We start from the raw sequence: 16,653 nt of genomic DNA on the forward strand, positions 1-16,653 counted from the left end.
CCACTGCACACCTGTAGAAGGAGGTGAGGACCGAGCTTCCCAGACCAGCTCGCCTCAGTAGAGTCTCTGATGAGGCTGGTGGTGTTGTAGCCCCAGTTGTCGTTCAGGTGCAGGTGCATAAGTAAAATGAATAGAGGACATTTTTGTCCAACAGCCCAAGACAAATCAAAATGTCTTGTTGAAAAAGAGCCATGTTTGTAACTGTTTCAGAAAGTAGTGCTGACAGCAGCGTAATGTGAAGTTGTGGTTTGTCGTGTGCAGACGGGACTTTTCTTTCGGATGTAGATGCATCCGTAGGAGAAACAGCTCTAAAACCACAGAACGCCTCCTTCAGTAGTTATCAGACCGATCGCTCTGCTTTTAGACAAACTCCACAACGAAACCAACACATCTTCAACATCTGCCTTCGAAAGAGAGGTAAGGTTTGATTTGACTCTTTAGAACAGACTAAATCAAATTAAATATTTACACGTTTTCACATTAAAGTCTAACATAAGTCACCTGCTGAATTTTACACAGAAAGTAATTGGTTAACACGGGGCAAATTTAAGCACCAGATGTTAAAGATTATTAATGTGATTTGTTACATCAGTTATTTAATGTGCAACATGTTTTTATTTAAACATAACAAGTATTGCTTATTTTCTTGTTTCCCACTTTAGATATTTAGACATTTCAGTGAATTTTTGAGTTGTTTTAGATGTCAGGTTCCTGTAATTTATTGTGTTTGTACAGTGTTTTATTAATTATAAGTAAAGGGTTAATTGCTCAATCCAATTTATTATTTTAATGTATTTGATTGACTTTAATATGCATTTTAGGGAAGATAATCTACTACAACAGGAGATCGGATTATTTTTCCTTTGCTGCTACTGTTTTAATTTTAGAAATATTACATGTAATTTACTTATTTTGCCCTGACAGAATAATTTTTATCAGAATTTTACTCATTTCTAAAAAGGAAAATCCCAATGAATGAATGTTTCTTCCCTTTTTAAAATGATTGAAATCATTATACACACGGGTCCATTGCTACTTGTAAATATTTAAAGCTGTGACTTCGCAATTATTATAAAGGAAATTTTATTATAAGAAAAAATGAAAGATCTCCGTGTCGTGGTGCAGCTTTCAGAAGTCGACCATTGCGCACACTAAAAACAGCTTTTACCTCTGCAGGGTCACTTTTTACAGCTTCTTGGTGAAACGTTGATTTTTCCATCCCACCTTTAGTTAGTACGTCCTAAAGCAGAGGTCCACTTGGACCCAGTTAGGGGGTCGAACCTTTTGATTCAGTATTTTTGGTCAAACCAACCAACAGCTTTAATCCAGTTATTGAGTTAACAAAAGAACCCAGCAGTTTTTAGTGTATGGTGGTGAACCTGAAGTGTTTATATTTGATGTAGAAGATGAAAATACCCACCTTGTGTAAGAAACTTTTAATCATTTAGATTTTTAATTCTTAAAAAATGTATTAATAGAGTCTGGAAACACCAACTAACTCTACTTATCCACACCTGGGAAAGACAAAAATCTAATTGTATACCTTCTAAAACTGCACCTGAACCCAACATTTCTAAAACAATTGAACAGTTTCTGGTTTTATGTAGAGGAGGATGCTGGCAGCTCTAACCCTGGCCTCCCTGCACCTCTTGGCGTGGGCATCGGACCTCTGCCCTTCAAAGTGCCAGTGTGAGCACAACCTGACCAAAGTCACCTGCCGAGACAGAGCGCTGCGACGGATCCCTGCACTGCCACAGGACACGCACAACTTGTACATCTCCTACAACGAGATCGAGGAAATACCCGAGCATGGGCTGAATGAGCTGCAGGTACGAAACAGCATCGACATCACTGTGGTTTGATGCTTCTGTCTCTGTACAAACATAGAAAGCAGAGCTTTGTGGAATGTGCCGACGTGAATTTGTCATTCTTTTATCTGATGTACGAATCCCATCCTGAAAAGGTGACATCGTGTAACATATAATTAAAAATGCCAGAATGCATATCTGATAAATCCAGCACATCTCAAAGAAGTTGAAACGAGCAACAAAAGGTACGAATACAAAACGGATTAATGTTGACTAATGAGGTTAATTATCAACAGGTCAGTGAGAGGACTGGGTTTAAAGAGACTTTTAGAGAGGCTGAATCAGAAGTAAAGATGGGCAGAGGTTCAGCAGTCTGTGGATAATTGTGTCTAAAATAGTGAACAGTTTCAGAATAAAGCACCAAAGAGGTGAGGGGCCATCCATTCCCTTATCTGCACGCTGCTCTAAAGCCAGCCTCTCTGATGGTGTGCGGGTGCATTAGTGCTTCGGGCATGGGCAGTGTACACATCTGGTTAAGCCCCGTCAATGCAGAAAATAATCTACAGGTTTTAGAACATCCAGCATCAAATCAGGCAAATAAGACCCAGGACTGCTGAATGTCATGGCAGAAGACTCCACTTGTAGATTTGTAACAATTTATTATAAAATTATTCTCAGGGGTGAGACAGATTTCAGCGGTAGAGTCGGTCTGACCTCAGATTGTTGGAGAGCGATCGTTTCATCAGTAAGACATAAGAACGCCACAGACCCTGCATTCTGCGTTTATTTACTTTTTTACAGCATCCACTTTTTAAAAACTGGGGTTTTGTTATAACGGACTTGTCTGCAGGGATTAAACAGAAGTCTGCACTTTGTCCTCTTTATTAGATTCTGGACTTGACACAGAACCAGCTGGGGGTCTTCGTGTCACGTAACCCATTCTGGCCCGAGATGTCGAAGCTGCACAAGCTTCTGCTGCGTGACAACGACCTGCGGTCTCTGCACCCCCGCCAGTTCCTGAACTGCCCCGCTCTCACCTTTCTGGATCTGAGTAAGAACCAAATCCAACTGCTACCATCTGGTTTCCTTCAGGGACTAGCTAATCTGAAGACCCTGTTTCTGAGCTACAACCGGATAGAAAAGCTGCAGGTGGGGGTGCTGAACGGAGCCCATCACCTCGCTGAACTCCACCTCAGCTTCAACAGCATACCTCAGATAGACAGCGATCTCTTTAGGAACTCCACCATGTTAGAGAAACTCGACGTGTCAAATAACAGAATCGCAGCGGTGGGAGAGGCGGGTTTCAGAGGAGCCGCGGGCCTCAAACACCTGGACTTGAGTCATAACCAGCTGGACGCCGTTCCGTCCCGAGCACTGAGGGATGTAAACCGGCTCCATTTTCTGATCCTGGCTCTGAACAAACTCACCGACCTTCCTGAGGACGGCTTCTCCTGCCTGAGCCTGCTGGTCCACCTCGACCTGAGGAGCAACAACCTGATCACCGTGTCAGAGGGGTCGCTCGCAGGCCTGGTTAACCTGACGGACCTGGATCTCAGTGAAAACCTTGTAGCTTCTCTTCCATCCGGAGCCTTTAAAGACCTCATCAACCTCGAGGTTCTCGATCTGTACAGGAACCGACTGACGTCCCTTCCCTCCGACATGTTCAGCAGCCTGACCAGCCTGGAGGACCTCCACCTGAACAGCAATCAGATCTCTGCCTTGCCGCTCGGAGTTTTTGATGCGTTGCACAAACTAAAAGAGCTGCAGCTGTCACACAACCTCCTCCAGGAGCTCCATCCGGCTCTGTTCACCGAGCTCAGCTCTCTCCAGATCCTGCACTTGGAGCAGAACGCTCTGAAGCACCTCCCCAAAGGCCTCCTCCACAAGATGAAGGCTCTCAGGGAGATAAGCCTGCATGACAACCTCATCGAGTCCCTCCATCCCTCGACCTTCAGCGGCCTAACGAGAGTCAAGTCCCTGAGCCTCTCCAACAACCACCTTTCATCTGTAGACCCAGACCAGTTCAGGGATCTTACTGGTTTGAAAGAGTTAAAACTGGATGGAAACCGCTTTGTGAAACTTCCCTCAAACCTTTTCACGGCTCAGAAGAAACTCGTAACACTCGATTTGGGCGACAACGATCTCTCCGAGCTGTCTGCAGATGACTTTAAAGGGCTGACCCACCTTAAGGAACTCAGGCTGAGCTTCAATAAGCTTCAGAACATCCATTTCAACACCTTCCACCCCCTCCAGAACCTCCGCAGCCTCCTGCTACACAACAACAGCCTGGACAGTTTAACTGATCAGCTCTTTGTCCGGCTGTTGAAGCTAAAGGAACTAAACTTGGACGAAAACAAGCTGGTTCTCCTGAAGCCTGTGGTCTTCCAAGGACTTCAAGATCTCCAGATCTTGAGCCTGAAGTCCAACCAGCTCAGGACTCTGAAGAGTGAGACCTTGAGGCCTTTGAGGAAACTCAATGTTGTCTATCTGTCGGGTAATTTGTGGGATTGTACGTCTGCGAATAAGGTCTGCAGCTGGCTCACCGTGCACAGAGACAAACTAGGAGATCACCCCGTGTGTCACTTATCATCATCATCAGCCCTGTCTGAAAGTACGCAGCTGTCACAGCCGCCTCCATCTCCTCTGTTCTTACACGATTACTGCATCAAAGGAGCCGCGGGTGGCTCGACTTCACTTCCTGTTCAGATGCTCATCCTGTCTCTTATAGCCGTCGCCCACAACCACCTTTAAGGTGTTTTTCTTCCCTTAAACTTCCTGCCATCTCTTTCCTTTTTGTTTGACTTAAACAAAAAAAAATTAAACAAAGTTTCCTAAAATGCAAACATGCACTCAAGAGTTGAGTGAATAATTTGCACAAAAAACAAAAGTGCAGGATTTATGCAAATTCTAAAACAATAAAGTTCTCAAACTGTAACAAATGTCGACGTGTGTTCATGCCTGACCCGTTGAAAATAAACATTAATGCTGTAAAGGTGCTTCATGTGTTCATAAACGTGTATTAGGAATTGCTCATGTTTGATTTTTGACCTCAAACTAACAAAAAATATTGATTTAAGCTGATTAGTCTCAGGTTTATATATTCTCTGCAGTTAAAGGTTTAATGCATGAAAACAAATCCAACACTAGTTTAACTAATATAATCTGCAGCTTCTTCTCTGTAAAGTTAAATGTTTCTTGTCCCATCATGCGACATATCTTCTACTGTAACTTTAATTAAACATTCAGAAGTATAAATAACGTTAAATGTACATCTGTGACTTATGGAAGCCCATTTCTGCCACAAACAAAAAAAAAGCCCAACAGGAAGTCATAATTTCGACTTTTAAAGTCATAATTATGACTTATATTCATGTAATTATGACTTTAAAACTCGAAATTATGACTTTTATTCTCATAATTATGATTTTAAAACTCGAAATTATGACTTCCTGTTGGGTTGTTGTTTTTTTCTTTCATGACGGAAATGGGCTTCCAAAGAAACTGCTGGAAACTGTCAGAAACTCAAAACTCACTCAATATTGTGAGAAAAAAAAAAGTTTTCTAAAGCGGTTTCAATTTATTCTGAGTATTTGAGATTTTAAAATTATTTTTGTGTACACGGCTTAAACAAATCTATTGTTTAAGCACATCATTTGCTGCTCAATTTTCTCTGCAGCTGCTCTCACGTTTATGATGTAATCTACTGGAGAACACTTTTGAAATGAAAACAGGTAGTGATGGATGAGTTTTTATTATCATTAAAGATCATCAGAGTGGATTTTAGACCCGACGCTCGGGGCCTCAGACATTTCCTGTCAGATGAAACCTCTGTCCAGGTGTTAAATTCACCTCCAGTGTTCCTGAGACGAGACGCCGCGACGACTATTTTGGGAGAACAAAGCGACATCAGGCGTAGAAACACACGTGGTCCTTCAGGTTCCTCAGGTAGGAGAAGCTCTTCCCACATTTGTCACACATGTAGTGTTTTTCTCCGGTGTGGATCTGCTGGTGGGCCTTCAGGCTGTTGCTCTGGTTGAAGCGGCGGCCACACGTGTCGCAGCTGAACGGTTTCTCTCCGGTGTGGATCCGCTGGTGTCTGCTCAGGTTGCCCATGTTGTTGAAACATTTTCCGCAGGTACTGCAGCTGAACGGTTTCTCTCCGGTGTGGATCACCTGATGGGAGAACAAGCTGTTAGATTAAAAACATCCATTCAGCATGTGGTGTTCTCCAAGGTCAAAATCAATGCTTGTATTAAAATGAAAGTTTATAGGGTGGTTTGGTGTGAAAGCAGGAAATGGAGACAGGACTAAGTAATGAAAGGGTTCAAACTGTCGGCTGTTTAACTTCAGGTCATTTAAACTGATCTGAAACACCTCCACCTGATGCTGAGACATGCAGGAGCTCCTAAGTGACTGAGTCACTGTCTGATGGGTCGTTACCTTATGTGATTTAAGGCTGCTTTGCTGCGTGAACACGCGACCGCAGATCTCACAGGCGAACGGCTTCTCGCCGCGGTGCGCCCTCAGGTGAATCCTCAGGTAACTGTAAGACTTGAAGCTCTTCTCACAGAAGCTGCAGCTGTGAGGCTGCTCCACGGTGTGGCGCCGCTGGTGCTTGTGCAGCTCCGTGATGGAGCTGAGCTGGAGGCCGCAGCTCGTACACGCGCACGGAATCGTCGTGGCGTGCGTCTGGAGGTGTTTGCGTAGAGAGCTGATGGAAGTCATCACGGCGCCGCACGTAACACAGTTCAGCTTGTGCTCGGCGTGAGTGGTGTTCTTGTGCACCTTCAGGGTGCTCTTCTGGACGAAACTTTTGCCGCAGGTGTCGCAGCTGAAGGGCCGCTCGCCGGTGTGTAACCGCCGGTGGCTCTTCAGAGTGTCCCCCTGGTTGAAGCTTTTGCCACAAGTCTCACATTTGTACGGCTTCTCCCCGGTGTGTATGCGCAGGTGGCGCCGCAGGTTACCTGCCAAATTGAAGGCCTTGTTGCAGTACAGGCAGATGTAGCTACGCTCCCCGGTGTGGACCCTCAGGTGCAGCTTCAGGCCGCGCGCTTGGTGAAATGTTTTACCGCACTGATCGCACTGAAACGGACGCACTTGGTTGTGGAGACGCTGGTGGGTTCTGAGAAACTGCTTCAGGGTGAACCCTTTCCCACAAACATCACAGACGTGTGGCCTTTCGCCTACAGGTGAAAAACAGACCCGGGAGTGAATTTAGCATCCAGTAAAGACGAGACGTTTGACCGCCTGAACGCGGAGTCAGCATTTGTACCGTTGTTTTCCGTTTAAAGTCTCTTCTGATCATGTTTTACAACTTTACTACTTTTACATTCTTTGTGCTCCTTTCGTTCATACAATAAAACGCTCAGCTCTTTCACAATTAGTCCAACTTTTAGTATTTTTGACTTTTTAAACGACTCAATTAAGAAATACACACTGACATCTCTTCAGTCCCTTCACTGTTAGTGTGCATAAAGTGCGCACTACTATCGTATTTTCCACCGTACACATCGCACCGCCTTATAAGTCGCATCAGTCCAGAAATGTCTAACAAAGAAGAAAAATCCATTAATACGTCGCATCTATTGTGCGTTACCGCTGGCAACCCAGAAATTTGGGCTGGTGTTGTGGCAAAAATTGATCGGCTGCCAAACGGTGGCCAGGGGAGCGTGCACAGGAGGACTTTAACAAGATTAATACTTAAAAACAATTATCTGTTTGCTCGACATTATAGTAAAAGTGTATCTCAGTTGAACTTTTACTTAATAAATGCACTTTAATGGTCAAATTAGCTGCATTTCACCGGGGCGGCGCAGCGAAATGAAGCCGATTTAACTGTTGCTCCAGGCAAGCTGGATGAAGGTGGCAGTGTATGGCAAGCCAATTGTGTCATTAATAGCCACTTTTACCTATTACAAGATACAACAGCATGCCATACAACAAGACTGCCATCTAGCTTCTGAAAATGTTAGTGTTCAATATTTTCAATCAGAATGAATGAAAACGGTCATATCTCAACCAAAATTTATTTATAAATATGGAAAAAAATCCATAAATAAATTGTTTCAGTGTTTAAATCACATGGCATGTGAATTATGCAAAAAAAAAAAAACTGCGACTTATAGGGCGAAAAATACGGTACTAGTATAGTAATAGTACTAGACATACCAGTAACAGTATAGTAACCATGCTGATAGTAGTACTAGAAATAGTATAGTACAAGTTGTACTAATACTGGTAAAGTACTAATATACTGGACAGGTTGCAAGTCCGTCACAGAGCTTTAAGCTACTGTTAGAAAAGTAGCTAACAGTAGCTGCAGCGTTTTGAAGCTAAAAGCTACAATCAGAAGCTTCTCACACAATGAAAACCGACGTTGGATCAGACGTCGCATGTTGGCAGCGGAAGCTCGTTCAGTCTGAATAAAATGGTCAAATGTGTGTTTTTGAATCAAAACCTGCCTGTGTGAAGCATCATGTGATTGTCGAGGCTTCGCTGCAAAGAAAAGCCTCTGCCACACTGGGAGCAGAGGAAGGTTTTCCCTGCGTTGGCCCCGTGGACGGCCTGGTGAGCTTTGAGCTGCGGCGCCGTGCTGAACGTCTTCCTGCAGCGTTTGCAGCTCAGAGTTTTCTTCCTCCGGATCCGATCCCCCGCTTTTGGGGGACCGTCACCGCCAGCTGGTTCTGGTTCCTCCTGACAAGAATTCAGAACCGTGCAGATTTATTCTTGATTTTAGTCGCGCTAACATAAAGAGAGGATCAAATAAATGCTTCACTTAAAACCAAAACAATATATAAACTCTGTTGAGATTTTCCATGCAGTAAAATAAAACAGTTTGTTTTAACTGTCAATCACTCGGATCTGTCTCACTGACTGAACTGAACAACGCTACATGTAAAAACAACAACGAGACAGATGCTCGCTTCAGGAAGCCTTCCAGACGGTAATCCAGCTGCAAGTCATCTGGAAGCAGCACCACAGATGACCTATGACCCCAAAGAGACCCTCCGTAGGACTATTTTAGAGTATAAATATGAAATATTTTTCCAAATTAAAACCCAACATAGAAGTTAATAAATAAAACAACAACCTTGTGGTCCAGGTCAGCATCCTCCGGGTCGGCGTCATCCTGACACTGATCAGGACCAGAGGAGGCCTGGTGGACCTCCAGAGCCTCTTCTTTTATTAAAACAAGCAGCGGGCTGTCCTGGGAGAGAATAATATCGAAACAAAGACAACAAGGTGTTTTAATTAACTCAGAAATAAATAAATAAATAAAAATAAAGACAAGGTTCTGTCAGGTGAGGACTCCCACGTTCCAGATAAAAACAAGAACCCTGCAGCTTTCAGAACCTCTGAGGAAATAATCCGTCCTTTTCTTTTGTAAACAGACTTTTTATTTTGGTAAAATTCTTCTTGCTGCCTTTTAATCCTCCTTTAGTTGTTGTTGTTCCTCAGTTGTGCTCAGAGGTTTCAACAGAATTCAAGTGTTTTATCATCATTCGCATCACATGCGGTGATGAGGTGGAATGAAATTGTGTACACGGGGTCCCAGTTACATCCAAAAATAACAAAAATATAAATTGTAAAAAGAAACGGTAAATAAGGATCTAAGATATAAACTAAGAAATATGATAAACACTAATGGTGCAAAACAATACGCCGAACAACAGCAGCATGGATCATTAGCACCCTGATGACCCATCGTTAGGCTGATGGTCCTTGATCATGTGAGCAGATGGTTCTGGTCATCAGCAGCAAACTGGTTGATCCACTCTGAGAAGGTGCTATTTATAAGACTGAGCTGAATACAGCACCTCAGACTGAGGAAGTCTCTCGGATGAAGGACGAAACGTTTCTACATTTTGTTTTGTTTTTTTTAAATGTCCAGAGGACCAGATTTAACTTTTTTAGATTTTCTACCTGGATTACTGAGCGTGCGTCAGGAGAAGTTTGTACGTTTTATTACTTACAGCAGGACACACGTCAAGGAGGAACTAATCAGACTAAATTTCAAATGTTTGATGAAAAAGTCGGGCGAAGAGAAGAACGTCGTGAGCAAGAAGCTCAAAAGAAGTGAAGAGTTTTACCTGATAATTTCCGCCCCTCAGGTGAATTACAGGCGAGGGTGTCACTCCACAACCAGGGGAAGCTACAGCTGTTTCAAAACAAACAAACAAACAAAATATATATATATAAATATATATATAAAGTCATGGCCGTGAAGAAGAAGAGCTCCTCACCTCCGCCTCTCTTCATCTCGTTGCTCAGAGGTTCTTCTTTGTCTCCGTCGCTCAGAAAGCTCCTCTCCTCCGTCAGAACCTCCACCTCCGCCTGGACTCCTCCGCTCCCCACCAGCACCAGCTCTGTCTCCACCCCCGTCAGCCTCCCCCTCAGGGCCTCCATCTCTGCTGTCCCCTGCAACGCCCGAAAAACCGAGTCAGAGCCAGGACCGAGACCCGGTAAATGGACCCAGCACTGATGAGATGGTGACGAAGTTTACTTCCTGCTGCAGCGCAGACGAACACTCCTCGAACATCTGGCAGATATTCTCCACGACTTCCTGAGCCAAAGACGCCATGAAAAAGCTGAAGTGCATCAGCTGAAAGGAAGAACACCATCAGCTGAAAACGGCAACAAGGCTGCTAATCACAACATTAAAGCCCAAGAACAAACAAACACAAGCCGAACGCTGAGTCTGTATTTTAGCTGCTGATCTGCTACTTTTAGCTTCTAGCAAACACTTTGCTCCTACTTCTGTCTCAGATAGCACTTTAATAATTTTGGCTTTTATCCAATGTTCTGCTTCTTTTAGCTTTAACTAGTCATTAGCTACTTTTATCATGCATTTCCATATTTATAACTTGTGTTTTGATACTTTTAAGAATGTTCTTTTAGCTTTTTGTTACTTGTAGTTTTTAGCTACTATACTGCTTTTTCTTCTTTCGGCTGCTCCTTTTCTCAGGAGTCTAACTCGCACGAAGACTTGGCGACAGTTTGTACGCCAGATGTCCTTCCAGACGCACCGAGCTACCACAGCCCTCTGTGTGGAGCAGAGCTGCTGTCTAGGGCGCCCGGGGGAGCAGATGGTGGGGGTTAAGTGCCTTGCTCAAGGGCCCAGAGTGGGACAAATGAGGGTGGAGGCAGGTGTTTCAGCTTTTCCACCCACATTTTGATGTTGTCAGTCCAGGGAGTTGAACAGGCGACCTTCCCATCACACGCCCACCTTCTCCACCCTCTGTGCCACCGCTCCCCTTTTTTTTTTAAGCTACATTTTGCTACTTTTAGCTTTTGTCTAGCATTTTTAAAGGCGGTATTGCACATTGCTCTGTTTAAACTCAAAGTTCAGTCAGTTGAACATGGAATGGTTGTTTTTAAGTTTCTCTAAAATGTGTCCAGTCAGTGGTGGATCAGATATTTTGCTAACAGACAGACTCTATCAGCTCATATCAACTGAAGACCCCGATGTGCTGCTCTTGTTGTATCTGTTGCGAGCACCTCGGCTAAAATTCAACAGAACAGGTTTCCCAACGGTTGGCTGTGGCGGCCATCTTGAATAGGATGTAGACGATTTGGATCCAGTTCGGAGGAAACCTGTAGCTGCTTGGAAACATAAAAACAAACGGAAAGGTCCGAACCTGGGTCGCTTCTAGACTTTAGTTCAACTTCAGTAAAATAAATCTACGAGTTGAGTCGTTATTTAATTTAAAACATCGTCTCAGTTCAGATAAACAGTCGAGTCAAGCAGAAACAGCGGCAGCTAGCTGTTCTATTTCTATGATCGGCTGCCTTTCTCCCAGGACCAGGAGGCGCGAAACCGGAACCAACCAGAGCTAGAACCGACACGGAGTAACCATGTACCTTCTCGTCCGGGGATTCTTGTGCGTTTTCGGTTCGAGCTGGATCGGAACCGCCGATGATTTTCGAGACTTCGGACACAGTTGCGTTCACCACGATATCCAAAATGGCGCGAACTTGCGTCTCCAGTTCCGACATCTTGACGAGCCGTTGTAAACCTTTGCTCGGTTCGATACTTTATTGGACTCTTTTTGGAATTTAGCTTTAGTCCAGAGATGTTACAGTTCTGGTGAAAGAAAACCAACTTCCCATTTGGACTTTCTTGTTCCGGGTTCATGCACTTCAAAGTAAAATCCTTCGGGCCGCTGAGCTTCTCAGCCGCAGAATTTAGATCACACTCACAGATTTAAGCAAATGCTCCTAATTTAAACCGCATAATTTAGAGCTAAATACATTTTTTTTAAATTGTAGAATGTTTTGGAAAGAAATAAAAGTCATGGGAAAATTGATTTTTTTTTGGTTTGTTTTATTGTGAAAGGGTTTACAGGAAACATTCACTTCCCAGCCCTACATTTTAAAGTTTGTACTGCCCTCTAGCGGTCAGAGAACAAAGTGCAACACTAAACGTATGTAATATTTCTAGTACTGTACAGGGTGTTTTAATATTAATAAATAAATATATATATATATTTTTTTTTTTTCAAAAATTTCCTTTTTTTTCCATACACTAACCTAAAAACCTAAACTAAAAAATAAAAATGTGTTTCAGGAGGGTTTTATAAAGTCAACCCTCAATACTGGGTTCAGTCTGTTGGAGGTGATTGCAGCTGACGGGATGATATCAGGACTCTTCGAGCGCGTTCGGCAGCGTTTTGTCATATTTCTCGCTACACTTATGCCTCCTGAGCAGCCTGGAGTCGGAGAACCCGAGTCCGCAGCTGCTGCAGGAGTGCGGCCTTTCCCCCGTGTGGATCTGCATGTGAAACTTAACGTGTCCGAGCTGCCGGAAGCAAACGCCACAGACCTCGCACTCGTACGGCTTCTCCCCCGTGTGGATCCGCCGGTGCCGCAGGTAGTTTGTGTAGAGCCTGAAGGCCTTTCCGCACTGCTCACACCTGTGCGGTTTTTCTCCTGAGTGCTGCAGTCTGTGGGACACGAGCGCCTGACGGATGATAAATCTTTCTCCGCAGACGTCACAGGCGAACGGCCGTTCTCCCGAATGGACCCGGAGGTGGTATTCGTAGGTGGCTTTGTAGAAAAAGGACCTGCCGCACTGGCTGCAGGTGTGCTTCGTGTCACCTCTGTGGATCAACTCGTGTCTCCTCAGTGAAGCTGCCGAGTCAAAGCCTTTGTGGCAGTGGCCGCAGCTGAGCGGCGTCACGTCGACGGTTGTTTTGTCCCGTCGGTAGATAACTCTGCGGTCGCCTCGCTCTCCAGTTCGCTTCCTGAAGCCCCGCTTCTCGTCATGAGTTACTTTCTGGTGTTTCTTCAGCTGGCAGTTGTACAGAAAAGTCTTTCCGCAGAGATCGCACATGAACGCCTTCGTAGCTCCGTGAAGAAGCATGTGAGCCTTCAGCTTGTTGTCCTGCATGAAGCTCTTCCCGCAGACCTTACAGCCGAACGGTGTTTCCCCGGTGTGGATGCGGATGTGCCTCCTTAGGTTCTGCCGGAGGGTGAAGCCGGCTCCACACGTCTCGCAGGAAAACCGTTTCCCTCTGTGGACAGCCTGGTGCGTTCGCAGCGATCGCCTCCCTGTGAAGGTTTTCCCGCACACCAAACATCCGTATGGATGCTCTCCGGTGTGGACGCTCCGGTGGCACTGCAGGCTGATGGCGTGACGGAAACTCTCCCCGCACTCGGCGCAGTTGTGCGGCTTCTCCACCAGGTGCACGACGTGGTGAGCCTGCAGGTGGCGTTTGGTTTTGAAGGCCTTCCCGCAGGCGGAGCAGCTGAACGGCCGCGTGTCCGTGTGCACGAGCTGGTGAGTCTTCAGGCACGTTTTGGTTTTGAAAGTCTTCTCGCAGAGCTGGCACTGGAAGGACGTGTATTTCTTCTCTTCGTGTCGCAGCACGTGGAACTCGAAGGTTTCTGCGCTCCTGAATCTTCGTGGGCACTGGTCGCAGGTGAACGGCCACCGTTCTCTGTGGGCGTTCATGTGCTTCATCAGGTGAACGTGACGGTTAAAACTCTTCTCACAAACTTCACAAACAAACACCTTCGCTTTGGTTCTGACCACAGGTTCACGCGGGCTTTGGAGCTCCGAGGTGTTCGTGGCGGCAAAATCCCGTGCTGAATCTAAACAGGAGGAGAAAAAGGTAAAAGTCAAACTTATCAAACATTTAAATAAAAGCCTAGCTTCCCTGAAAGGAATGCATATCACCCGCAACCTTACACTTTGGTCAAACCTTGAAAATAACCGTGTTGTGAAGGACACTCAGCTACTACCACACCAAGTTTGAGCTCAATATCTGCAAAGTTGACAGAGTTATGGCCATTTTTATTTTTACATCTGTTAGCTGCCTGTGGCGGCCATCTTGAATTGACTCAGCTACGAGCATCTAGTGATTAATTTCTAAGAGTTTCAATAAAATTGAGCTGGTGGTTCAAGAGGTATTTTGCTAACAGACAAACACACCAACACAGACAGGAATATTTCAGTAATTATCAGTAATACTATAACGAGTATTGTTTAGCAGTTATGATAATTTGATGGTTTAACCAAAACAACTTTTCACTCCAGTAAAGGGCGACTTCCTGTGCAACAATGTTGGTTATTTCCATATTTAACATTTAGCGTCTCACCTCGTCCATTTGGTGGAGATGAAGACACTTCCTCGACCGTCTCTCCGTCTAAATGAGAAACGAAAGTGAAAATTTAAACATTTCAAAGCTGGAATCAGCACAAAAGTAGCCAAAGTTTGACTCAGGGTGATAGTTTGTGCCGTCGAGTCAAAACTGGATGAAAATTTTGTTTTTTTCTGGATTAAAATTGTATTTACGGTAATAACTGCTAATAAACGAGATGTTCTCTTCAAGGAATTTTTTGGAAATGTTTAGTTTTGCAGAAAGAGCAACAACTTTCAGTGAGTGTTTGCTCCTGCTGATCCTCACGTCTGTCCTGATCGGCAGCAGGCGGAGGGTCGTCCTCGCCCTCTTTTGGTTTCATCGTCAACTTTCCGAGCGGCTTCAGGGTGAAGATGAGCCCGCTCTCCTGGAACAGCACCGGGCAGCCGCTCACGACGTTCTCCCTCCACAGGTTGGAGTTCTCCAAGCTTTCTGTGACGGCCTTCAGCTCGCTCTCCAGCCGTCCCACTCGGGCCTTGAGAGAGGAGTTCTCAGCGAGCAGCAGCTGAGCGAAAACGCTGCTGATCTTTCTGGTCGCCTCGTGTGTCAACAAATCCACCATGCTGCCAAAATCTGGCTGCAACCATTTAAACAGAAGAACATGAAATCATCAGAATTCAAATGGGAGAAATGCATCATATGAATGTTCCTTCTATGAAACAAGCAATAACAACTCAGTTCTACTGAGCTGCTAATCCTGATGTTCAAAGTAGAAATAAAGCCCTGGTGGATATTCTGCTGAGTTATGAACTAGAATGGATGGAAAGCAACTGAATTATGCATTAAATAAAAAATAAAAACTGTCAGCAGGCAGCAAAAAGCAATCAATGCAAAAACCAAAATTAAATAAGACCACTAAAACATGACAATAGAAAGGGTTGGCTCTTGAAAAAGTGAGGAGAAAAGTGCTGGATCAAGATTCTTGCACGATAATAAGGAAATTTAATGAGGATATACAGATTTTTTAAAAATAAATAAAATGATACACAAGCCAACAGTGTGTCTCTGGTTCTGGTCCCAAGTCAAGAGGGTGGCTTGTCCAAGAGGACAGAGTGAGATGGAGGAGGACTTGCTGTGAAGACGGGAACAGCTGAAAGAAGATAATTGTATTGTTTTTAAAAATGTAAACAGTTGTTGCCATGTTCTGTGACACTAATATGTTGTGACTACAGGGGGCGCTGTTGAACCCTCAACGTTAGAGAATGCTACGCAAAAAGCGTACGTACGTATGCCAAGTTACAACAGGTTATCTCAGGACGCTGAACAAAAATATTCACATTATAAATTATAACGTTATCTATCTAAAGAAGGAAGCCAGCAGACGCGTTGAGTCTTCATTTAAATTTATTCACAATTTTATTTAATCAAAAATTTAATACAGGTTTTAATTTAATTTCTTCATATACGTTTTTTTAATGGAATAAATATTACCATTAGCAATAACAATTTTAACCGCAAAAATACACTTTTAAACGCACAAAATTGGATTTAGCGTGATGTTTATCGCTCCGTCCCAACGCCATGAATGTACGTTATCTGCGTAACAAACTATTCTTGAAGCTTTCCTCCGCGGAGTCAAAATATGTGACGGTCACAAAATACGGACTTTAAATAGTTTCCTACTGGTATATTCCGTAAGTTATTGGTAAATAAATGTATAATGTTGCAAATAAAAATCCTACAGTAACATTTGAGTCGATATTGATTTTATTTTTAAAGGTTTGTCCGGCCGAGGAGTCCGCCATGTTTGTTGTTGTTAGTGTCTCCACCCCGCTCGGTTTCTTTCCGCGGGACAATCTCCTTCAAACACAGTTTCTGATCCTCCGAACAGAGGCAGAGCCGTTACTCACCCCGCGGTCCAGTTTCTTTTGGACGGTGTTCTTGTCCGAACCTCCGACCACATCGACCGCAGCCTCTATGAGCGTCTCTATTATGGACTTTACTTCAGAGTAAAACACGGAACTGCCCGACATTTTACCGTTAAACCCCTAAAATCACGAAAGAACGAGTCATTTTACCCGGATGTGGAATTACCGGGTTTAAACATTTCAAAATAAGAGTCCTAGTCACGTCTCACGTACTTTAATGGCAAAATAAAGACGAAAACTATACACTGTCGTTAAATTTACGTTACAAAATCATTTTACTTTCACTTCTGTTCGAAAAATAATATTTTTAAATTAAATTCAGCAGAATAAAATCA

General features: G+C 44.1%; 3 protein-coding genes across 3 annotated transcripts; 1 reads left to right on the forward strand and 2 right to left on the reverse strand.

Moving 5' to 3' along the window:
- The first annotated feature begins 1,519 nt into the window (after positions 1-1,519).
- Positions 1,520-4,559, forward strand: si:dkey-182i3.11 (leucine-rich repeat-containing protein 15). Its single transcript, XM_037677933.1, has 2 exons — positions 1,520-1,829; positions 2,697-4,559. Exons 1-2 carry the CDS (start codon positions 1,614-1,616, stop codon positions 4,557-4,559), a joined length of 2,079 nt encoding a protein of 692 aa, XP_037533861.1. The 5' UTR covers positions 1,520-1,613.
- Positions 4,560-5,714: 1,155 nt separating this feature from the next.
- si:dkey-182i3.10 (zinc finger protein 2 homolog) lies at positions 5,715-8,911 on the reverse strand. The gene is made up of 4 exons (XM_037677934.1): positions 8,899-8,911; positions 8,270-8,501; positions 6,249-6,991; positions 5,715-5,981 (listed from the first exon to the last, which is right to left on the reverse strand). The coding sequence occupies exons 2-4, from the start codon at positions 8,283-8,285 to the stop codon at positions 5,715-5,717; spliced, it is 1,026 nt and encodes a 341-aa protein (XP_037533862.1). The 5' UTR covers positions 8,286-8,501; positions 8,899-8,911.
- Positions 8,912-12,447: 3,536 nt separating this feature from the next.
- Positions 12,448-13,770, reverse strand: LOC119411014 (zinc finger protein 234-like). Its single transcript, XM_037677935.1, has one exon. The coding sequence runs from the start codon at positions 13,768-13,770 to the stop codon at positions 12,448-12,450; it is 1,323 nt and encodes a 440-aa protein (XP_037533863.1).
- Between the last annotated feature and the right edge of the window lie 2,883 nt (positions 13,771-16,653).

The sequence above is a fragment of the Nematolebias whitei genome, chromosome 6, assembly GCF_014905685.2.
Source record: "Nematolebias whitei isolate Nwh7 chromosome 6, NemWhi1, whole genome shotgun sequence".
Classification (NCBI taxonomy): domain Eukaryota; kingdom Metazoa; phylum Chordata; class Actinopteri; order Cyprinodontiformes; family Rivulidae; genus Nematolebias; species Nematolebias whitei.